Source organism: Polychytrium aggregatum (genome assembly GCF_025602895.1).
Source record: "Polychytrium aggregatum strain JEL109 chromosome Unknown BJ171scaffold_31, whole genome shotgun sequence".
NCBI classification, from domain to species: Eukaryota; Fungi; Chytridiomycota; class Chytridiomycetes; order Polychytriales; genus Polychytrium; species Polychytrium aggregatum.
This window is the reverse complement of record NW_026516233.1, coordinates 26018-49282: the sequence shown is the minus strand read 5'-3', so window position 1 is coordinate 49282 and position 23265 is coordinate 26018. Positions and strand designations below refer to the sequence as shown.

Here is a 23265-nt window from a genome sequence, read left to right as displayed (position 1 = left end):
CGGGTGACTCGAGGGGTGTCCCATTGCAACGCAGCCGGGGCTGTCCTCACAAGGGCGATGGCGAGAGAATGCACACGTGTCGTCGGTGATGGTATTGCTCCCGGTGGTTTCAAATCGCCCTGTATATTTCCGACCCAGAGGGAAGCATGCCTTTGGCCATCGGAGTGTTTGTCCAACTTGGCAGGCACCCGGGTTGGGCTTGGGCCTGGCCGCATGGCTGTCGCCTGGCGCTATCCTCTTGTTCGACTGACGCCATTTCGGCCTTGTCCTCTTGCCGCGTTGATTTTGCTGTGCCGAGCAGCCGGCACCGCCTTTCGGTTCCGCTCCCGCACGAGCCTGAAACCAGCCTCGTGGCGATACGTCCATTCCTCTGGCAGGTCAAGCCCAGGGCAGTGGCGACATCCGCCTTGTCCACAATCGCACCATCGTCCATGGCTGTATGATTGCGACTACAAGCCCATCCCACGCGAGCAAGCCGATGAGTGGGATAAATACTTCTTCGTTTGCCCCTCCGTCGAAGCCATCCATCAGCCGAGACCCGCCCCGCAGACCCTCAACAACCTGCTCTTGCCCTGTACTCGCAATGAAGTCCACCATCTTCCTCGCCTTTCCGGCCCTGCTCGCTGCTGCCACCTCCCTCGTCGCGGCCGAGCAGCAGAAACCCAACTTTATCCTCTTTCTCACGGATGACCAGGATTTGCACTACGACTCTCTGAACTACTTGCCCAACATCCAGAAGACGCTTCTGCAGCAGGGCACCGAGTTCACACGCTACTACACTACCACTGCTATGTGCTGTCCTTCGCGCGTCTCGCTGTGGTCCGGCAAGTTTGCCCACAACCACAACGTCACCGATGAGAGCCCTCCGCACGGTAAGCACCCTCGTTGCTCTGCATTTGTGCAATGGCATACTCTCGCATGCTCTTTTGCTTCAGTCGCCCCTGCGGCTGCGGTCCTATGGCCTACCCTTTGCTCAGTGGCTGTTCCAACATCGCATTCTCGGTATCTGATCTTGCTCTCGCATCTGCCAGGCTCGTACACCAAGTTCATTAGCCAAAAGGTTGATGACAGCTACCTCCCCCTTTGGCTGCAGAACGCCGGCTACCGCAACCACTACATTGGCAAGTTCATCAACGGTGTCAGCACCACTCTCCACCAAGCCCCCAAGGGATGGGATCACTGGGAACCCCTCGTCGCTCCCAACATCTACCTGTTCAACGACCCCATCTTCTCCCTGAACAACGGACCCTTGGAGCGCCTGACTGGTCAGTACCAGACCGATGTCATCTCCAACAAGTCGATTGCCCTGATCGACCAACTCGCTGCCAACTCGACCCAGCCCTTCCTGTTCGTCATCTCCCCCACGGCCCCTCATCAGGAGGTTTACTTCACCCCGAACGGCACCATCTTCACTCCCCCTGTCCCCGCCGAGCGTCACCGCAACCTGTTCAACGACGTCAAGGTTCCTCGTCGCCCCAACTTCAATCCCGCCGTCCAGGACAAGGTCTCCTGGGTCCAGAATCTCCCTCTTCTCACCGACCAGCAGATTGATGACCTGGACGAGCTTTACCGCAACCGTCTCCGTTCTCTCCAGGCCACCGATGAGCTCGTTGCTCGTGTGATTGACCGTCTCGAAGCCAACGGCCAGCTCGACAACACTTACTTGATCTATACCACCGACAATGGCTATCATCTGGGTGCCCATCGCCTGTATGCTGGTATGTATCTCCTGTGGCGATCTTCATTTGCCAGCAATCAACCACACAAACAGCCGTGACTGACATGTCCGTTTGCGTTTCAGGCAAGCAAACTCCTTACGAGGAAGACATCAACATCCCCTTCATCATCCGTGGCCCCGGAGTTGCCAAGAACCAGCAGCGCGATGCTGTCTCTACCCACACGCACTTTGCCGCCACCGTCCTGAGACTTGCCGGTCTCCCCATTCCAGATGATCTGGACGCCGCGTCCATCCCTGTTCTCGAGAGTGACTACACCCACCATGACAAGTGCGGCCCCACCTTTGCCGACCTCCATTCGCCCGAGGCGTTTGATGTCGAGTTTTGGAGCGATGCCTTCATCGAGAACTCCACCTACGTCGTGCCTCCTCACACCAACGCCTACAAGTCTGTTCGCCTGCACGGCAAGGATTACGATCTGCTTTACTCCACCTGGTGCACTGGCGAGCACGAGTTCTACGATATGAGAAAGGACCCGTACCAGCTCACCAACGCCTTCAACCAGACCAGCCCTCAGCTCCTGAATCGCCTTGATGCTCTTTTGAACGTCCTCCGAACCTGCAAGGGAAAGACTTGCCGGCAGCCCTGGTCGACTATCCAGCCCAGCGCCGATCCTCCTGTTCGCAGCTTGACTGACGCCCTCAATGCCACTTATGACCAGTTCTACGCCAGCCTGCCCAAGTTCACCTTTGGCACCTGCCTCAACTACTACCTCGCACCCAACGAGTACGCCATCCTTTCTTAGAGTGACATGCGCCTTCCGCACAGACTGCGCCGCCGTGTCCAGTACAAGATATTGCACAGGTCTCCCAACTTTGGGCGTCCCTACTTGGGGCTTCTCTTCCATAGCTTGAAAACGACTGACATCCGGTGCCGATGCCTGACTGGCTCGGCTTTTGGTCGATAAACTCTTGGCTCTATTTGCAATACACTAGATCTGCTTCGCTTGGATCTCGGGAGTGGGGCCAACAGTATCGCCGTGAGCAGGAGATATCGCGATTAGCCAGCGACACAGGATTTCTGATGCGCGAGGCGGAAATCACAGTAACGACAGTGTAGTTTTGCTGGTGTTGGGATTCTCCAAACCCAGCTTGATGAGTGAATCTCCCACAGTTCTATCGCGATGAGTACAGACATACGCCGATCACCATTCACAAATCTTGGGTTCCTCGTGGCCTCTTCGCCAACAACGCGTGGTTCAGCCGGACACACCAATGACATCATGTGGCGCATTGTTGTGTGGCACCGCCCCCAAGCCAAGCACGAGCCAGACGGCGAGCCGCTCCCGCCCTTTCCTCCCATCCGCCCCAAGATGCCCGAGATGCCCAAGATGCCTGAGATGCCTGAGATGCCTGAGATGCCTGAGATGCCTGAGATGCCTGAGATGCCCGAGGCGACCGACCAACCGACTGTCCGCCGACCCGATGACCGCCCTTCCTGGTGGATCTCCCCGAGAGATATCACCGACCGTTCCACCAGCCCCATCGGCCATGGCGGGTTTGGTCAAGTCTTCACTGGCACATACTTTGGCTCCAAGGTCGCCATCAAGCAGCTCTTCGCAACTCCAAAAGACCATGAGCTTACCAGCTTCCACAGCGAAATTGGGGTTTGGCAGAGTCTCAGTCATCCCCATATCCTCCCCCTGCTTGGAGTCTGTGTTCCGGACGATGCAGGCGAGGAGGTCGCTCCGCTCATAGTTTCCCCCTTCATGCCAAATGGCACACTTTGTGACTATGTTGCGAAGAACACTGTCGCTCTCGAGGAGAAGCTCCGGCTTCTATACCAAGTTGCATCTGCGCTGGATTATCTGCACACCAAAGAAATCATCCATGGCGACCTTAGGGCGACAAACATCCTTCTGGATGGCTCCTTCCAGGCCGTCGTCACCGACTTTGGTCTGTCCAGAACCAGGCTTGCTTCATCACTGATGGACCCCAGCCGGTCCAACAGTGCCATCGGAGCCACCGATAGATACAAAGCTCCCGAGATGCTGGACACCACAACATCCCTCACCACCAAGGCCGATGTCTACGCATTCGCCGTCACTATGTACGAAGTCCTGAACAACGGCGTGCCAGTTTGGGTGTCTGATCAAAACCTGGCGGTGCAAGCTCAAACGACCAAGAGCACGGTTTGCAACGCCCAAAGGCCCTACCGATTGGATGGTATCCCCAACGAAATCTGGTCAATCATCGAGTCGTGCTGGCATCAGAATCCTGCCAAGCGTCCGAGATTTGCTGATGTCGTCCACTCTCTGGCTGGATACAACGCCATCGCACCTTCTGCGACCAAGATCACTGCTGTTCTTCCACAAAATCTATCCATCACAAGCGACATATCCGAAGAGCGCGGCGGCGCCGAGACAGACAACACGCCGCTTCGACCTCCGACATCCCTTGCCTCACAGTCCTTTCTCGATCCAGAACTTCTTGAGAGTCTGAGCGTCGTCTATGGCCTCTCTCGGGCAACGGTTATCGATATCCAGCGTGGCGAAATTGGGGCCCATCTCACTGCCGCTCGTCAAATCACGGACGGCAAGTCGACCAACGACCCCGCCTGGACACTCGCGTCCAAGCTCTATCATACGTCCGCCGACAAAGGGAGTGTCGAAGCAGCGTTCGAGCTAGCCTGGCTGCATTTCACCGGTATCGGCGTGGCCAAGAGTGACACTGAGGCATTCGCCTACTGGCAAGCGGTTTATCAGCAAGCTTACGACGCCGCCATGAAGCCTATCGCCACATTCATGATGGGATGGTACTGCTACCTAGGTCGCGCGACACAACTGGATGTGGGAAGGGGATACCGGCTCTTGGCCGAGTCGAAGACGGATGATTTTGGGCTGAGCCAGGACTCTCTGAATCTCAACAAATCTGTCCGATCGTCTTCGGATGTCGCCACCAAATTCTTCAAGCTTTGCGAGTCTGGATCGGAGGGCGATTGGCTCTGCAAACATCTGGCCGCGAGATGCTACATCGGCGGGTTCGGTACCAAGGACGACCCGCTGCGGGCCGCTACAATGCTCCAAAAATTGGCTGACCAGGGACACGCAATCAGTCAGTTTCTACTCGGCAAATGCTTTGATCTGGGATATGGTGTCTCCAAGGACTATGCCAAATCCTATGAGTGGTTCACCAAATCGGCCAGCCAGGGCGATTCGCAAGGCCAAAACGCCCTTGGGGTCTGCTATCACAACGGCAACGGAGTCGACCAGGACTACTCCAAGGCTTTCGAGTGGTACACCAGATCGTCCAAACAGGGCAATTCCAACGCACAATGTAACATCGCCGTCTGTTACTACAACGGCTATGGCACTATGCAAGACCATACCGTGGCTTTCGAATGGTACACTAGATCGGCCAACCAAGGAAACCCCAACGGTCAGAACGGCCTCGGTCTTTGCTATTACAATGGTCATGGTGTCGATCGGGATTACATCAAAGCTGTTGAATGGTATACCAAGGCTGCCCATCAAGGTAACTCGCATAGCCAGCACAGTCTCGGCCTATGCTATGAGTACGGCAACGGCGTTGCCCAAGACCACGCCATGGCTTTCGAGTGGTACACGAGATCGGCCAACCAGGGAAACTCCAATGCCCAATGCTGCGTCGGTCGCTGCTATTATAGCGGTAATGGTATCGACCGAGATTATGCCATAGCGTTTGAGTGGTATGCCAAAGCTGCCAGTCAAGGTAACCCGTATGGTCAGCACAGCCTCGGCTTATGCTATGAGTACGGCAGTGGTGTCCGCCGAGATTATGCCAAGGCTGTCGAGTGGTATTTTAAAGCCGCCGAGCAAGGAAACGCAGATTCCCAGAGTGCGCTCGGCCATTGCTATTACAATGGCGATGTTGTCGACCAAGACTATTCCGAGGCATTCGAGTGGTACTCTAAATCGGCCAAACAGGGCAATGCTTCCGGCCAGAACGGTCTCGGTCTCTGCTACGAGTACGGTTATGGCGTCGCCCAAAGCTGGACCCAAGCATTCGAGTGGTATACAAAGGCGGCCCAACAGGGAAATGCAGCTGCCCAATCCAATCTCGGCAACTGCTATTACAACGGCGGCGGGGTCGACCGGGACTACTCCAAGGCTATCGAGTGGTATATTATGGCCGCCAATCAAGGTAATGCATCCGGACAGGGCTATCTCGGTGACTGCTACTATTTCGGGAATGGGGCAGTACAAGACTATACCAAGGCGTTCGAGTGGTATACCAGATCGGCCAGCCAAGGAAACCCCAATGGCCAGAGCGGCCTCGGTCTTTGCTACTACAGTGGTAGCGGCGTTAGCCAGGATTACGTCCAGGCTTTCAGGCTGTTCACAAAGTCGGCCAACAAGGGCAATGTGTTTGGCCAGCATGCCCTTGGCCGTTGCTATTACAGCGGCAACGGTGTCGACAGGAACTATTCCAAAGCTGTGGAGTGGTTCACCAAGGCCGCCAATCAAGGCCATGCTTCCAGTCAAGATGATCTCGGTGACTGTTGCTATCACGGCAATGGTGTCGACCAAGACTATTCCGAGGCATTCGAGTGGTACTCTAAATCGGCCAAACAGGGCAATGCTTCCGGCCAGAACGGTCTCGGTCTCTGCTACGAGTACGGTTATGGCGTCGCCCAAAGCTGGACCCAAGCATTCGAGTGGTATACAAAGGCGGCCCAACAGGGAAATGCAGTTGCCCAAGTAAATCTTGGTCTTTGTTACTACAACGGCACCGGAATCGACCGGGAATACTCCAAGGCTGTGGAATGGTTCACCAAGGCCGCTAATCAGGGAAACTCCTATGGTCAGGATAATCTCGCAGAGTGCTATTACACGGGGAACGGTGTCGACCAAGACTATGCCAGGGCTGTTGAGTGGTACAGCAGGTCGGCCAACCAGGGAAGTCCGGACGCTCAGAACAACCTGGGTACTTGCTACTACAATGGCAGTGGCGTCAGTCGGGACCCCGTAAAAGCTGTCGAGTGGTACATTAAGGCTGCCCATCAAGGAAATGCAAACGCTCAATTCAACCTTGGGCTGTGCTACCAGTTGGGCCAAGGAGCGGCCAAGAATGGGGAGACGGCTCGATACTGGCTCCAACTGGCCGCAGATCAGGGCCACACCCAGGCCCAAGACAAACTGGACGAGTTCTGATGGCCTTTACACAACGTGCAACCGGTAACAATCACCGGGGGGCCGTGCGGGCAGTATAGTTGTTTCGGGCTACACAATTGGATTACACCGCTCGACAATCTCGTCCTTGGCTGCCCCGAGGATGTAATGTCGAGTCCGTGGATCAAGATATGCGATTGTTATGGTGTAGAATTGTTTTGTATATTGGTTCATTGGCTGTCCAGTACGGCATCATTCGGCAATTGGTACTACATGTCAGCCACCCTGCAAGCCCACTGTTTGGTATCTTGGTGCCTGGGATGGCGTTGGTGGCGAGTAGTTTGCTTGGCGGCTCTGCTTGCATGTTCGGTCGTGTGGTATGGCATCCGCGAGCGCCGTCAAGGTGAGGGCCACTGGCCGAGTTTTATAAGGCTGTTGATGGCCATTTGATATCCCTGGTCGGCGGACTTGCGGTACCAGAAGACGGCGGTGTCGATGTCTGCGTCAACACCCCATCCATCCTTATAGCAGTCGCCGAGAGAAGCTTGTGGGTACCGGTAACCTTGCTCGGCCGACTTGCGATACCACTCGATTGCTTTAGAGCGATCCCGGGTGACTCCTGTGCCAAGCAAGTAGCACAAACCAACCATCCACTCCCCGAACCAGTTGCCTTGGTCGGCCGACTTGCTGAACCACTCGAATGCCTTCTTGCGGTCCGTCGGTCCACCCCAACCTTGGTAGAAGCACTCTCCGATCCAAAACTGGCTGTCGCTGTAGCCCTCGTTGGCAAGTTGCTCAAAGATGCCCGCTGCCCTCATTCGGTCTTGCATGGTTCCGAATCCTCGGACCAGACACACAGCCATGAGATGATTACTGAGCCAGTCTCGGTCTGATCCAATCCGACATAGCTCGAAGAACTCGCGGGCTGCAAGTGAATCGGACGAGGTAGTCGAGCTCCAAATGACGGATAAGCAATTGGTTTCGCCGAGCTTGAACTCATCCGATTCGTTATCTCGGATAATTTTGACGCCCTTCTGCTTATCTTGCTGGGTACCACGGCCAAGGTAGTGCATCCAGCCGACCATATGGGTGGAGATGGACTTGTGGACCGGGTTGATGGACTGGGTGCTGACTTCCTGCCAGTGGCTGAAGGCGTCGGCGTCACTCTGGTCGACATCGCGGCCGATGAACGAGAACCATCCACGGAAGAATGCAATGTGGAGACGACCGTCTTCGCTGGCCTGATCTGCGGCCTTGGAATACCAATCGATGGCTGTATCAAAGTCTTGATCAACTCCTTCGCCATTCTCATAGCATCGACCGAGGGCAACTTGGGCCTGCGCCATTCCACGTTCTGCAAGCCCTTGATACAGCTCGAAGGCCTTGGCGTAGTCTTTCTTGGTTACGATGCCATCGTTATAGCACCCGGCCAGGTGGAGCTGTGCCATGAGATGGCCGGCATCAGCAGCCTTCTTCAGATGGCGCAGGATTCGCTGGTTGATCCTTCCCTTTTTGGGCATGTTCGCCGACAACGGACCGATAAGATCGAGTTGGAGGATCCTTGCCATAAAGAACCATGCAGCAGTATTGCTCCGGCTGGCCAAGGCAACGATCCAAGATCTATCGGTTGTGCCTTGATCCTTGCAATGAAGCGAGATGGCAATCTTGTCGCTCGGTGTGAGGCCGATCCGCAACCGTCGGTCTGGATGGCACAGTTCTGCACTCTGACACCAGGAGTGGAGGCGAGGCACCTTGGAGCTCAGGAGAGACTGGGCTCGTTTGCACACTCGAAGGAGGGTCTTGATGGCGTTCAAATCGAGTGCGTGTTGGAAACCGTCATTGAAGCAGATGATGGTGAAAATGTCTGGGTTGTGCGCGAGTGAGAGCTGGGTGATATCGGGCATCGACGAGGTTGGCCTGGATTCATCTTGGGCTTGCTGAGTGTGAGATGGCGCTGTGTTCGAAGCAGGCTCGTTCATACTGACCAAGTTGACGGAGACAGGGTGGAGGCAGGTGGATGATGGCGATGGACAGGAGAGAGAGGCAGGTTGTGGCGAAGCAAGCCGGACCCCGGCCAGCCAAATCATGGCCAGCCAAACGCTGGCAAGCCAAAGGCTGGCCACTGACGACACACACACACATGCGCAGCCAGTGCCCAATCCATCAGAATCGAATCAAAGTTGAATGGAATCAGTCACCCAATCTTGTCTGGTGACTGATGATGGACTGAACTTGGACGATGAATCCCGTTTCTCACCGGCTCATGGGGGGGGGCTATGGAGGTGGAGATTCGAATGTTGGCTTCTCGTATCGTGACCATGATTTGTGCCGGTCGCTTTCGGTGTTGTTGCTGTGGATCCAGACGCCGAGGCGGCCGACATGTTAGACTTGGTTGTCATGGCAGATGATTGATACCTCTGTAACTCCCGCAGAATCGAGACCGGGCGATGGATTTGGAGTAACGAACGACAGCGCCTCGCCAAAAGCCGACAACAACGCAAGGTTCGATGCAGAGTATCCCAGAAGGACCGAGCGGATCGCACAGAGCCGACATGCGGGCGAAAGGACCTGGCGGCTGCACACAAACAATGGGCGAGAGAAGAAAAATAGCAAAGCACACAGCGACAGGCTGGAGTGGCCAATGCCATTCGTCAAATCTCCCAGATGAGGCGGGATCTGTCCAAATTCGAATCATCTCGTATCACTGGGTGTTTCAGAATCGCGTCGACAACATGAGATAGTCGCGCCTGTGTTCTCAGCTGATTCTTCTCTGAGTCGAGTGATATTGCGCCACTTCTGCAATCTGCTGAAGCGGTTCCGGGCGATAAACCCGAGGATTGCCCCCATCCCTCTCCAACTCGGTCTCGTCCGTTTGCACCAGCAGCTTTCCTCATCCTGTTCTCTCCCTTTTCGACTATGGCTGAGAAATCCTGGTACATCCCCGAGGATGCCATCACCAACTGGTCTGCCACCCCACTCGCAGCCGGCGGCTTTGGCGAGGTTTTCACTGCCTCATACTACGGCGCCCCTGTCGCCGTCAAGCAGCTCTATCGAGGCTACAACCAGAACGAGCTCGCCGACTTTGGACGGGAGATCGGCATCTGGCACAGACTCACTCATCCTCATGTCCTTCCACTCCTCGGTGCCTGCGATACCACGACCAAGCCCTTCATGGTCTCGCCGTTCATGCCCAATGGCACCCTCCACAGCCACATTTCTGCAGCGGATACCCCTCGACCCCTTGGCGAGAAGGTCCGTCTCCTGTATCAAGTCGCCTCTGGCATGGCCTATCTCCACGGCAACAACATTGTCCACGGCGACCTCAAGTCCCTCAATGTGCTGCTGGATGGCTCATCCAATGCCGTTGTGACTGACTTTGGCATGGCCAGAACCAAGCACACTTCGGCCACGGCCAACCGAACCCGCCGCGACCAGCCAACTGGTGGCACCCTTGACTATATGGCACCCGAGATGCTTGATGATGACGACCCCATGGGATCTTCAATAACCACAGACATTTATGCATTCGGCATCACCATGTATGAGATCCTCAATGACTGCAAGCCCATCTGGGTCACCAACGATGGCCAGCCAATGAGACCCACAGCCATCGAGCGCCAAGTCCTCCGAGGCAACCGTCCCAAGCAGTTCGACGGCATCCCCGACGACATCCGTGCCCTCATCGAGCGCTGCTGGCACCAAGACCCCTCCCAGCGACCCAAGTTCCCCGAAATCCTTGCTATCCTCCGTCAGTCCATTGAGATCTCTCCCATTCAAGACGTGGTGCAAAGACCCACTATCATCGCCCCTCGTCGCTTGGAGTCGTTCCAGCCAATACAAGAAGTATCCGCTCCCAGGATGTCCTTCCCCGAACCATTGACTCCCCAAACCCCTCTTGCTGCTGCAGTGCTCACGTCCAAGCCAATTCCTGTCAAGAGCCTGGCAGACGCACTGCAGCTGCTCCATGTCGATGCTGAGTTTGATTCAGACGAAGACGATGACGATGAGTTTGATCTGTGGTTTGCGGTCTCCGATGGAAACGACAGTACCAGCTACCAGCGGGCCTTTGCCAATATCTATGCCCAGTCCCGCAATCAGCAGCAGCTCCCGCTGTTCATCTCGGCCATCGCGACGTCACAGTCTCCCCTGACTATCCGAATGATTACCGATCTCTTTGGGGTTGACATCCGAATCGTCCGTCGGTGCATCAAGGAGCTCGAACCCGTTCTCGATCCCGGCAAACTGAACCGCGACAAGCAAGGCAGCTCAATGGCCAAGGCCCAGAAGCACAAGTCCATCGTCGCATATCTGCTCGGAGACGAGTCTGCCAGCGAACCGTTCCATGTCTCCCCCAAGTTTCACATGGCGTTCGCCTCCCAGTGTCTGCTGTCGATCCTCTCGCACGAGCCAGTGATCAATATCTGTGACATTTACGACTTTCACGACAAAATCCCTGACCTCGAGGGCCGAGTCAGAGCCAAGATTACACCATCGCTCCGATATAGCGTCGCCCACTGGATCACACACTTTGTGTGGTGCATCAACGAAGAATCGTTTGACCGGCAGATCTGGAAGCAGTACCGTGCGTCTGGCTTGGGCGACTTGCTCAGCCAGTTCCTCACCAGCCATGTGCTATTTTGGCTGGAAGCTGGTTCGCTGACTCATGTGATATCAGAGCTTACCACACAGCTTCGCTCGCTGGAGGAAGCACTCGCAATGGCATCGAGCACCGCCTTTGATGATACCACGAAGGAACTGGTCAAGGACACTCACCGATTCATCCGCGAATTTGCCGACCCGATCAGCAAGAGTGCACCTCAGGTGTACAACTCGGGGTATGCCTTCACTCCAAAGGAGACGGCGATATACCAGACATATGCTTCTCGGCTCGAGGACAAGATTCCATTCTTGGCTATTCTGGGTCTTAAGAGCCACTGGGACAGCCCAGTGCAATCGACGGAGGGACAATTGGAGGTGGGGTCATATGTGATTTCACCAGGTAGGACCTGGATTGCATCTTGGTCAAGCGATGGAACTATTAAGCTGTGGAATGCTGCGACTTGCGAGTTGAGATCGATATCAATGGGTGTTGCAGCCATGATAGCCGCACCCGATGCCACGACGCTTGTGCTTGTCCAGTCAGACTGCACAATCAAGCATCTGAACGCAAGCACCGGGCAAATCGAGAGAGCCTTCACCAGTCATTTGGAGATGAAATTCCAATCGGCAATCTCACCTGATGGCACGCTTGTGGCGGTGGTCGAAAGGGGAAACAACAGCAGAATCAAGCTTTGGGATACTATTTCATGCAGTTTGAAGTACACTCTAGTGGGACATACCAGTCAGGTGAACTCTGTGGCTTTTTCACCCGACGGCAAGTGGCTGGCCTCTGGCTCATACGACAAGACTATCAAGGTGTGGGATGCTACTACGGGCCGGCTGAAGCACACTCTCGAGGGACACATCAATTATGTGTACTCCGTAGCCATCTCAGCCGACGGCAAGTGGCTGGCCTCCGGCTCATACGACAAGACTATCAAGGTGTGGGATGCTACTACGGGCCGGCTGAAGCACACTCTCGAGGGACACATCAATTATGTGTACTCCGTAGCCATCTCAGCCGACGGCAAGTGGCTGGCCTCCGGCTCATACGACAAGACTATCAAGGTGTGGGATGCCACCACGGGTCAGCTGAAACGCAGCCTCGAGGGTCATTCAGGCGCTGTTAGCTCAATAGCCATCTCATCCGACGGCAAATGGTTCGTCTCTGGATCAAGTGACAAGACTGTCAAGGTGTGGGATGCTACCGTGGGCCAGTTGAAGTACACCCTCGAAGGACACACAGGCGCTGTCAACAGCGTGGCGATCTCATCCGATGGCAACTCAATCCTCTCCCGTCAAAACGATGGCAACGATATCATCTGGGTTCGTCGTGGCAACGGCTTTGTCCGTAGCTGGGATAGTCCGGCGTCCTTTGTCGCGGCTTCCAGCTCACTGTTATTCGCTGAGTGGGTTGAAATCGACAATCAGCCACAGTGGATCCGCCACGGAGTTCATGCCATCAAGATACCATTGAATCTTGGCCGCCCCAGCAAGAAGATCGTCAGCCATATTTTGGTAAGTCTGTCGGACCACCATTTCAGTGCCCACATCCCCCGACTAACCATTAATAAACATCAGCCTGTGTACCTGGGCATCCCTGAAATCCAAGTTGTGTTTGCCAAGTACATCAGCAACTCGAATAATCCCCACAACCTAGCTCGTGCAGCAGCGATCCTTGCAAGTCGGCTCGTGGCAGCATACTGCGAAGAACAGGCGCGAATCGCTCAAGAACAAACGATATATGCCGAAGCTAGAAAGTACGAAGAAGAGAGAAAGGTCGAGGAAGCAAGAGTTGCGCAAGAGCAGGCAAGAAAGGTTGAGGAGGCGAGAAGAATCGAAGCCGCCAAACCAAAGGGACTGGCAAAGTTCTTCCGTTGAAGCCGGTATGAATATGTTCATGACCAGCACAAGAACATCGATCGCAACCGGTGAACGGACGTCATGAATAAAGTGCAACTGTGCCATGCTATTATGCGCATGGATCAGTCTCTGTCGTCGCCATTTGTGTTCAAACTCCAAACCCGACCGCAGATGCCGTTTCAACAAAGCCGATGAACCATTCCGGCATCTGGAACATGGGATGGAGCGAGTTGGGGACGGGTGGCAAACGGCTGAATCAAATCAAATTGATCGGATGGTCAACTAACTCATTTTCGGGTCAGCATTTGGTGGGGAATTGAAGGTCAGACAGAAGATGACCTGGCCATTTCCGTTTCGTAGGAATCTCCTTGCTAGTCCACTACTGGAATCATGGCGATATGATGGGTATGCTGATATGGCTTGCTTTGTAGCTCTGGTTGCAAATGGGGCTGGAGGACCATGGCTGCTAGCGAGTTGGTATTCGAGACGGACATCAGGGCCACTGGTCGAGTTTCTTGAGACTGTCGATGGCCCAATCGCATCCCTGGTCGGCGGACTTGCGGTACCAGAAGATGGCGGTGTCGATGTTCTTGGGGACACCATACCCATCATGGTAGCAGAAGCCGAGAATATCTTGTCCATACCGATTTCCTTGCCCGGCCGACTTGCGGAGCCACTCGACTGCCTTGGTGTGGTCCTTGGTGACTCCGTATCCACGGTGGTAGCCGCGGCCAACCCTCCACTGCCCATACGAATTGCCTTTGCCAGCAGACTTGCTGAACCACCCGAATGCCTTCCTCCAGTCCCTAGATACTCCCCAGTCATCGTAGTAGCACTCTCCAATCCACAATTGGCTGTCGCTGTGGCCTTCGTTGGCGAGCTGCTCAAAGGTGCCTGCTGCCTGCTTCTCGTCCTCTATGGTTCCGAATCCATGGAACACACACACAGCCATCAAGTGTCTGCACAGCCATTCTTGCTCCGATCCCAACTGGCACAGCTCGAAGAACTTGCAGGATGCGGGTGAATCAGACTTGATGGCGTTCCATCGCGCTGCCAGACACTCGTCTTCCCCCAGCTTGAACTCATCCGATTTGTTGTCGCGGATGATCTTGGTGCCCTTCTGTATGTCCTGCTGAGTGCCCCGGCCAAGATAATGCATCCAACCGACCATGTGAGTGGCGATGGGCTTGAGGACCTTGTCATCCGACTTGGTGCTGACTTCTTGCCAGTGGTCGAAGGCGCTGCGGTCGTTCTTGGCCATTCCCTCGCCCAGGAACGCGAGCCAGGCCAGCTGGAAAGATGCTTCGAGGCTGCCGCGGTCGGCAGCGGCCTTGAACAGCTGGGCGGCGAGCTTCCAATCTTGGTGGCGTGCAGGGAGACCCTCCGAGACCATCTTGGCAGCATCGAGACAGGCATCGGGATCACCTTGCTTGGCGCGGGAGATAATGGAGGCAGGGAGACGAGTGGCCGATTCGATACCGTCAAACTTGAGCTCGGCAGGACGACTGGACTGGGATGGGGGCTGGTTGTTCACGCTGAGAGTGGTGAAATGGCTGGCAACCCGGTTGACGGAAGGGAACTTGGCGGCGGCTGGAGCAGCGAGAGCAGCGCTTGCAGGGATAACAGCTCGGTTGTATGGCTGGAGGACGGCAAGGATCTCGGTGAAGGCAGGGCGGGCGGCGGGATCTTGTTGCCAGCAGAGCTCGATGAGGGCCCAGATATCGTCGGGGATGCCATCGAGACGCTTGGGGCGCTTGCCGTTGCATGAAATGCGTTCGATAGCGCGGCTGAGCATTGCTTGTCCGTTGCTGGTGACCCAGACGGGTTTGGCATCGTTGAGGACTTCATACATGGTGATGGCGAAGGCGTAGACGTCGGTCTTCATGGTCGTGCCACTGGGATCATCATCGTCCAGCATCTCGGGTGCAATGTAACCGTCGGTACCGCCGGTGGGGCCCATGGATCGGTTGCGGTCCAGCGAGGCAGAGGTGTGCTTGGTGCGGGACATGCCAAAGTCGGTGACGACGGCGTTGTTCAAGCCGTCCAGGAGAATGTTCAGGGCCTTGAGATCGCCGTGGATGATGCGGCGGGAATGGAGGTATGCCAGAGCCGATGCAGCTTGGAAGAGGAGACGGAGCTTCTCCTCAAGTGGGACATTGTTGTTGGCAACATGGTTGCGAAGGGTGCCGTTGGGCATGAAGGGCGAGACCATGAAGGGAGGAATCGGATTGCCGTCGTCGTCTTTGTCGCAGGCACCGAGCAGAGGGAGGATGTTGGGGTGGCTGAGTTTCTGCCAGATATCGATCTCATGGTTGTAGTCAGCGAGCTCCCGGTTGTTGTAGTTTCCGAGGAGCTGCTTGATGGCGACCTTGGAGCCAAAGTATGTGCCAGTGAAGACCTCGCCAAAGCCACCGCGGCCGATGGGGTTGGCCGAGCGGTCGGTGATGTCCCTGGGCGAGATGTACCAGGACGGACGCTCGGGAGCGGGGCTGATGATGGCTCTGCTGGCCATGGTGAATATGGGAGACAATTGGATAGGATGACAGGGAGGCAAGCAGGAAATGGAGATGGGCAGGATTTGGTGAGGGAACTAAACCCTGGCCAGCCAAACACTGGCTATCGAGATCACACACACAAATCTGGCTCGATTCGTTTGTTTGATGGCTGGAGTCGTTGTTCCTCTTGCACTGCCACAGTCATTGAACATGAATCGATCATGAAATCGAATGTGGAATCGAAGCCGCATCCTGTCATCCAAGTATGTGGCTCATATATTCCATATCAGACCTGCCGGATCTATCTTGGCAACCACCTCTGCTTCGAACAGCCAGTCCTCATTGCCCACACTCGGAAGGATGTCAAGGTCAAATCCGAGATCAATGTCGTCACAAGGACACCGAACAGCCTACCGACTCCCCGAACTCCAAGACCATCACCTTGCTTCCACACCACAGTGCCCTGCCATGATGGCCCATGAAAGATGATGAAGTGTCAAAGGCGAGATTGTGTGCTGGATTGACCAGAGTTGATTGCATCGCCACCCGGCTCCAACCTGGATCCACCCTGGCTCCATTTGGCTTCGCTGGCAAGTTGATTCCCCAAAACTGGTGGCGTCTCCCTGCCTTCTCATTCCCCCTCGCCTTCTGTCAATCTGCCTTCCATTGACATCGCCTGTCCTGGGACTCTGCAATGTCGGGAGGTGAGTGCCGCATCGTGGCAGGATGGTGGACACTTGCACAGCAGCTGACTGGTGGCTTGCCCTGAACAGACGACTTTGACGCTTTCCTCAAACGATATGGACTGGAGAGAAACAGGCAATGTCTGCTGGACAACGAATACGACACCATCGACTCGGTATGTGCTGATGAGGTGGTAGAGTGTGGCCGCTGCCCGGTGGCTGATACCAATCCCCATCCAGATCCTGGATATGCCGGGCGAGGAAATGAGTGCAATCGGTCTCAAGTCTGGAGCAATCACCAAGATCAAACGAGCTCAGCGAGACCACAACCAACAAGCCATCACAACTCCCACTGCCCCTCCAGTCGTTGCCATTTCTACCTCGACCCTCACTCCTGCTGCCAACGAGCGAGAATACAACCCGCCTGTCCTCAATCCCGAGTGGACTTGCACCAACGGCTTCCATATCCACGACATCTTCATCAGGTTTGTTGGTGGCGATTGTTGTTGCCCACGATCCATTCACATCCATCTCGCATCCATCTCGCATCCATCTCGCATCCATCTCATCGATATTGCATCCATCCAGCTATCGTGTGGCCAGTGAGGAGGTGACTGCTGTCAAACTCCACTCGGCCCTCAGTGCTGGTCGTGTCGGCGAGCAGCATCCCTCCCATGTCTACCTGGACGCCCGATGCCTCGAGAACGGACTGGACTGGGAGGATGGCTTTATGAACGGCCTGGCCAACTCCAAGGTCATTGTGCTCCTCCTCTCCGAGGCTGGACTCAAGAGAACCAAGAATGCCAACACCCGTCCCGACAACCAGTTCCTCGAGGTGAGAGTCGTCGATCCAGTCCAGCACCATCCACTCGCCATCTACTCACCGACGATCCTGTCCCAGATTGAGCTGGCTCTGAAGCAGATGAAGGAGACCCAGAACACCCGCTCGCCCGTCCAGATCCTGCCGATCCTCATCAAGTCAAGTGTGATGATTGACGGCACCAAGTACACCAGGGACTGGTTCCCCAACACAAACGACTTTCCCAATGCCATCCACTGCCACAGAGCAAGTCCCTCCAACCTGCACCAGATCAGCCCTCCCCTCACCGTGCGCCAGACTCTCGAGGAGTTGCTCAAGCTGCAGGCGCTGATTGCCGCCGACGACTATGCCGTCACCAAGTGAGTGTGTCTGTAAGACTTGCTGATGGCATCCGTCTCATCCATCAGTTCATTGATGCAGACCATCTAGATGCTGACTCACACATCCACAGACTCGTCCCCGAGATCCGCGAGACTTGGAAGAAAACCAGCCTCGTTGCCACCGTACCAGCCTATCTGCCGAGTGGATCGACTGTCCTCACTGCCAACGAGAACCACGCCCTGCGACTCCTCCTCAGTCCCATCGACTCAACCCTGGACAGACAAGCACTTGAGCATCTGTTTGTCGAAGGCACTCGCCAGTGGCTGTTCGACCAGACTACCGAGTGGGTCAACCAGGACACCACCGACACTGTCCTGTGGGTCAATGCCGTTGCTGGTGTGGGCAAGTCTGTCGCCGCCGCCCAGATCGCCAACATCCTCCAGGCAAACGCACAGTTGGTGTCGGCGCTGTTCCTCAAGTACAACGACACTCGCAAGAGCGATCCACGAGTTGTGTTGAACACCATCGCATACGGTCTGTGCAAGTGGTACTCGCCGATCGGCCGCAAGCTGCTCGAGGCTGGCCACAAGAAAGACGATCTCGACAAGATGAGCATCAACGATCTGTTCAAGGCCGTGATTGCTGATCCACTCGAAGCCATTGGCGAATACAGACCCAAGGGATCGGTGATGATCCTGGTGGATGGACTGGACGAGTGTTCTCCGCGCGACCAGCTGCTCAGTCTGCTTGCCTGGCGCTTTGTCGAGCTGAGCAGGACCCGTCCGTGGTTCAAGCTGCTGCTGACATCCCGACCCGAGGAGGACATCAAGGCAGCATTCGATGGAGTCCCGACCAAGACAATCGAACCCTCGAGCGAGGAGAACATCCGTGACCTCGAGGTGTTCATCCGCCACCGACTGCGAGTGTATGACACTCTCAGTGACTTGGACCGCACCGAGGCAGTCGCCATCCTGCTGGACCAGTCCAAGACATTCGTGTGGATCAACCTGATCCTCAACACCGTCGACGCAGCATCCACGGACGGCCCAGTGACACTCACCACCATCAAGGACATCAACGACAGCGCTGCCGATGTCGGGCAGCTGTACCACAAGACATTCGCCAAGATCCACTCGCAGTCGAGCCACCCGGCCGAGTTGGTCACGGTGGTGTCGGCCATCGCCACGGCCCAGTCGATCCTGACCCCGCAGATCATCGCCGATGTGTTTGGACTCGAGATCGGCGTCGTTTGCGAGTGTCTCAAGAGCCTCAGTCTGGTCCTCGATCCTGGCGCCAATGGACTGGGTCCCCGAGGCAGCCCGTCCACCAACACCGAAGTCAAGTTCAACCACAAGTCGGTGGCGGACTATCTCCTCGGCGACGCATCGGCTGGCCATCCATGGCATGTGTCGGGCTCGTTCCACACGGTGTTTGCCCAGGGATGTCTCGGAGTGATCCTCTCGCACGAGCCAGTGGTCAACATCTGCGAGATCTACGACTTTCACGACAACACCCCAGACCTCGAGGACAGGGTCGCAGACAAGATCACACCGTCGCTGCGATACAGCGTCGCCCACTGGATCACACACTTTGTGTGGTGTGTGGAAGGAGTGGCCGAGTCGAGTTCGGTGTGGCAGTCGGCCGAGACTGTCGATGCTGCAGCGGTGCTCACTCGGTTCGTCAAGACGCATGTGTTCTTCTGGCTCGAGTGTGGGTCGCTCACACACCGTATTCAGGAGATTGCCGAGCAACTGGCTGTGCTGCGAGGAGTGATTGACAAGGCACCCAGCACCATCGTCGACGATACCACGAAGGAACTGGTCAAGGACACGTATCGATTCATCCGCGAGTTTGCCGATCCGATCATCAAGAGTGCACCACAGGTGTACAACTCGGGGTTTGCATTCACACCGAAGGAGACGGCGATCTACAAGACATATGCCGACCGACTCGAGGACAAGATCCCGTTCCTGGTCACGGCCGGTCCAGCACCCACCTGGGATCCGTGTGAGATGACAATGAGCGGACATGATGGTGGAGTGAACTCGATGGCGATCTCACTTGATGCCAAGTGGATTGTCTCCGGCTCCGGTGACAAGACAATCAAAATGTGGCATGCTGCCACTGGCCAGTTGAAGCATACTCTCGATGGACATGAAAATAGTGTGAACTCCGTAGTGATCTCACCCGATGGCAGGTGGATTGTCTCTGGTTCCGAGGACAGGACGATCAAGGTGTGGGATATCATCACTGGCCAGTTGAAACACACCCTCAAGAGACACACAAAAGAAGTGAACTCTGTGGCAATCTCGCCAGATGGTAGGTGGATTGTCTCTGGCTCCTCCGACAAGACCATCAAAGTGTGGAGTGCCGCTACTGGCCAGTGGAAGTACAACCTCAAGGGACACACAGGATATGTGAACTCTGTGGCGATCTCATCAGATGGCGAGTGGATTGCCTCTGGCTCTAGTGACAACACCATCAAGGTGTGGGATATTTCGACTGGCCAGGTGAAGCACACTCTCGAGGGACACGAGAAAAGTGTGAACTCCGTGGCGATCTCACCTGATGGCAAGTGGATCGCCTCTGGTTCCGACGACAAGACGATCAAGGTGTGGGATGCCACCACTGGCCAGCTGAAGCACACCCTCGAGGGACACACAGATACCGCTACATCTACAGCATTCTCACCTGATGGCAAGTGGGTAGTCTCTGGCTCTCGTGACAAGACGATCAAAGTATGGGATGCCGTGACTGGCCAGTTGAAGCACACTCTTGAGGGACACACATACTGGGTGTACTCCCTGACATTCTCACCTGATGGCAAGTGGATTGCCTCCGGTTCCCGTGACAAGACCATCAAAATATGGGATACCGCCACGGGTCGGGTGAAGCGCATCATCGAGGGACACACAAACAATGTGAACTCCGTGGCGATCTCACCCAATGGCGAGTGGATAGCCTCTGGCTCGACTGACAAGACCATCAAGGTGTGGGATATTTCGACGGGCCAGGTGAAGCACACTCTCGAGGAACACACCAATATTGTGACATCCGTGGCATTCTCACCTGATGACAGGTGGATTGCCTCCGGCTCCGGTGACAAGACCATCAAAGTGTGGGATATTTCGACTGGCCAGGTGAAGCACACTCTTGAGGGACACACATACTGGGTGTACTCCCTGACATTCTCACCTGATGGCAAGTGGATTGCCTCCGGTTCCCGTGACAAGACCATCAAAATATGGGATACCGCCACGGGTCGGGTGAAGCGCATCATCGAGGGACACACAAACAATGTGAACTCCGTGGCGATCTCACCCAATGGCGAGTGGATAGCCTCTGGCTCGACAGACAAGACCATCAAGGTGTGGGATGCTTCTGCGGGCCAACTGAAGCACACTCTCGAGGAACATACAGATATTGTGACATCCGTGGCATTCTCACCTGATGGCAAGTGGGTAGTCTCTGGCTCTCGTGACAAGACCATCAAGGTGTGGGATGCCACCACTGGCCAGGTGAAGCACACCCTCGAGGGGCACCCGAACTACATGAACTCCATGGCAATCTCATTCGAAGGCAACCCGATCAAGATTTGGGCCTGGGATAATAGTCGAACTTGTTTCGTCCGCCGTGGTGACCAGTGGATTTCTTCCAACTATAATCCCACCAACTTCATCGCCGCATCCGACTCAAATTCTTCATCCCAGTGGATCGGAATCGATAACGCTCCCCAATGGATCCGCCACGGCAGCCATCGCATCAAGATTCCACTCCTCCTCTTCAGCTCGGCTCATTGCTTTACTCCCCCATCCGGTGTATTTTTCGTGATGAGCAAGATAAATCCTGTCCGTCCCGTCATCATCCTGGTAAGCCCACCACTCCTCGCCCTCGTTCCTCCACTCATCTAACACTTCTTCCTCAACGACTGATCTACCTCAACGCTCCAGCGATCCGGCTGATCCCAGCTGCAATCGCAAAGCCAGATATGCAATCACTGTGACTCCTGAAGAATCAATAAGGAGGTCCGATGAAGCCCCTCTCAGTGATAGGAAGAGGACGAGCCCACCCTGAATTGCGACATAGTATCCTCGTCGTCCGGGCCGGCGTCCGTTCAATCAGTGTGTCGAATCTGCCTGATTTTTTTTCTTGGGCAAGGGTAAGAACGGGCCAGCATCGACAACAACCCTGCCTTCCATGAGCGATGAAAAATACATATCCATCCACAAACTCACCAAGCAGTTCGGCCTCGTCCCATCCACCCTGTCCAAGTGGGCCGATGCTGGGAAAGTGCGATACATCCGCCCCAACGAGAACGGACACAGACTCTCCAATGTGCGGGACATTGAGCGAGTCTTCTGCCTCACCCAGCCCATCACAACCAGGTCCATAGTTTGTTACGCCAGAGTCAGTTCATCCCACCAGCAAGCAGACCTCGAGCGACTCCAAGTCTGGAAACGAGAGCGAGAGCCATACATGGCTGCCAGCAATGCTCTCCAGAAGCAGTACCCCAACAATAAGTGGAAGAATCGCCTTGGCGAGATCCTGATTCCAGAGCCACCGAAACCTCATCCACCCAAGAAGAAGAAGACAGTCCTCCTGGAGCACCTGAGACAGCGCGTCGGTGTCCTTTCTTGCTACGACAAGGACCACTGGATCTGCCAGACAGGTGTCGCTGCCGATTTCATCAACGAAGCAGTCCGAGACTTTGTCAAGAACTGGTTCTCGAACCAGAAGCGATACCCCGCTTTTTTTTGGTAGTTGTATATTCAAGAATATTCAATAGGCCATCAGCATCGCAGGATACCCGGCAGTGGGTGGCCAAGCTCGCTCATACACCCCTGTTGCGGCCTTCGCCGACTCTCCAGCCCACACGGCGAGCCATGCGGGTGAACACTTCTTCTAATAACTCCCAGAGGGAGTCGCATGTCTCCAAGTCCCGCTCAGGGATGTCGGGGGCTGGTTTCTCCAAGTCCCTCTCTAGTATCATCTCGAACCCACTCCAGGGTTTGCTGTGCGGTGTTGGGTCTTGACTTGCCCTCAAAGGAGTGTGAATTTGTCTGTGGGAGGGGTACTCGGGATTTATCTCGTATCCTGGGGTCTGACCCAGACCCAAGTCATCGTCGGACTCTGGGATCGGGTCAGTACTTCGTCCTTGGGAGGGCGTGGGAACCTCTATGGTTTCGAGGCCAGAGACTATGTTTCTATTCGTCTCCCTGGCCCGGTTTCGGTCTCGGTTCGGGAGGGAGTCTTGGTTGCCATCAGGGGAGTACTCTGAGCCAGACTCTGAGACTGACTCTGAGGTTCCTCCCCAGTTCGACCCCGAGGCAAGGTCTGAGCTCGGTTCGGGGTGGTGGGGCACTAAGTCCACACTCTGGTCGGAGTGAGGTACTAAGTCCCCACCAAGGTCAGAGTGAGGCACTAGGTCCCCACTATGATCGGAGTGGGATACTAAGTCCAAACTCTGGTCAGTGTCCCAGCAGTAGTGTCCTCCACTATCGAGAGACAGTTCGTCAAGCTCGTCCCAGATTGGTCTCGGCGTTGGGTCGGTTCTTACCAAGAAGTCAAAGTCAATGTCGTAGTCTGACACTGAGCTGACTTCAGAGCCAAGGTCCGAGTCCACTTCAGGACCAGTCAGTCGGAGCCTCCCCATCCGAGC

The 23265-nt window shown here is 55.5% G+C and overlaps 9 protein-coding genes across 9 annotated transcripts; 6 read left to right on the top strand and 3 right to left on the bottom strand.

The window, feature by feature from the left end:
• Positions 1 to 583: 583 nt before the first annotated feature.
• On the top strand, positions 584 to 2668 carry BJ171DRAFT_562440 (alkaline-phosphatase-like protein; the record flags this gene model as incomplete). The annotated part of the gene is made up of 3 exons (XM_053113269.1): positions 584 to 872; positions 1032 to 1718; positions 1802 to 2668. The coding sequence occupies 3 exons, from the start codon at positions 584 to 586 to the stop codon at positions 2479 to 2481; spliced, it is 1656 nt and encodes a 551-aa protein (XP_052964489.1). The 3' UTR covers positions 2482 to 2668.
• Positions 2669 to 3120: 452 nt separating this feature from the next.
• Positions 3121 to 3966, top strand: BJ171DRAFT_426419 (kinase-like domain-containing protein; the record flags this gene model as incomplete). Its single annotated transcript, XM_053107763.1, has 1 exon — positions 3121 to 3966. A coding segment is annotated over one exon (846 nt), but the record flags the coding sequence as incomplete, so codon positions are not given.
• A 1083-nt stretch (positions 3967 to 5049) lies between these two features.
• Positions 5050 to 5787, top strand: BJ171DRAFT_426527 (uncharacterized protein; the record flags this gene model as incomplete). The annotated part of the gene is made up of 1 exon (XM_053107767.1): positions 5050 to 5787. A coding segment is annotated over one exon (738 nt), but the record flags the coding sequence as incomplete, so codon positions are not given.
• On the top strand, positions 5736 to 7364 carry BJ171DRAFT_513965 (TPR repeat protein). The gene has a single exon (XM_053111792.1). The coding sequence runs from the start codon at positions 5842 to 5844 to the stop codon at positions 6865 to 6867; it is 1026 nt and encodes a 341-aa protein (XP_052964486.1). The 5' UTR covers positions 5736 to 5841; the 3' UTR covers positions 6868 to 7364.
• BJ171DRAFT_584052 (uncharacterized protein) lies at positions 7224 to 8729 on the bottom strand (the record flags this gene model as incomplete). The annotated part of the gene is made up of 1 exon (XM_053114284.1): positions 7224 to 8729. One exon carries the CDS (start codon positions 8727 to 8729, stop codon positions 7224 to 7226), a length of 1506 nt encoding a protein of 501 aa, XP_052964485.1.
• Positions 8730 to 9741: 1012 nt separating this feature from the next.
• Positions 9742 to 10563, top strand: BJ171DRAFT_426481 (kinase-like domain-containing protein; the record flags this gene model as incomplete). The annotated part of the gene is made up of 1 exon (XM_053107765.1): positions 9742 to 10563. A coding segment is annotated over one exon (822 nt), but the record flags the coding sequence as incomplete, so codon positions are not given.
• Positions 10564 to 13780: 3217 nt separating this feature from the next.
• BJ171DRAFT_461325 (uncharacterized protein) lies at positions 13781 to 15377 on the bottom strand (the record flags this gene model as incomplete). The annotated part of the gene is made up of 2 exons (XM_053108474.1): positions 14916 to 15377; positions 13781 to 14883 (listed from the first exon to the last, which is right to left on the bottom strand). Exons 1-2 carry the CDS (start codon positions 15133 to 15135, stop codon positions 13781 to 13783), a joined length of 1323 nt encoding a protein of 440 aa, XP_052964483.1. The 5' UTR covers positions 15136 to 15377.
• BJ171DRAFT_444406 (kinase-like domain-containing protein) lies at positions 15354 to 15833 on the bottom strand (the record flags this gene model as incomplete). The annotated part of the gene is made up of 1 exon (XM_053108142.1): positions 15354 to 15833. A coding segment is annotated over exon 1 (444 nt), but the record flags the coding sequence as incomplete, so codon positions are not given.
• Positions 15834 to 21803: 5970 nt separating this feature from the next.
• Positions 21804 to 22367, top strand: BJ171DRAFT_476616 (uncharacterized protein; the record flags this gene model as incomplete). Its single annotated transcript, XM_053108838.1, has 1 exon — positions 21804 to 22367. The coding sequence occupies one exon, from the start codon at positions 21804 to 21806 to the stop codon at positions 22365 to 22367; it is 564 nt and encodes a 187-aa protein (XP_052964481.1).
• Positions 22368 to 23265: the final 898 nt, after the last annotated feature.

Bases quoted from the DNA above. Each gene is read 5' to 3' on its own strand.
- BJ171DRAFT_513965 (XM_053111792.1), top strand. From the start codon at position 5,842: ATGGCCGCCAATCAAGGTAATGCATCCGGACAGGGCTATCTCGGTGAC.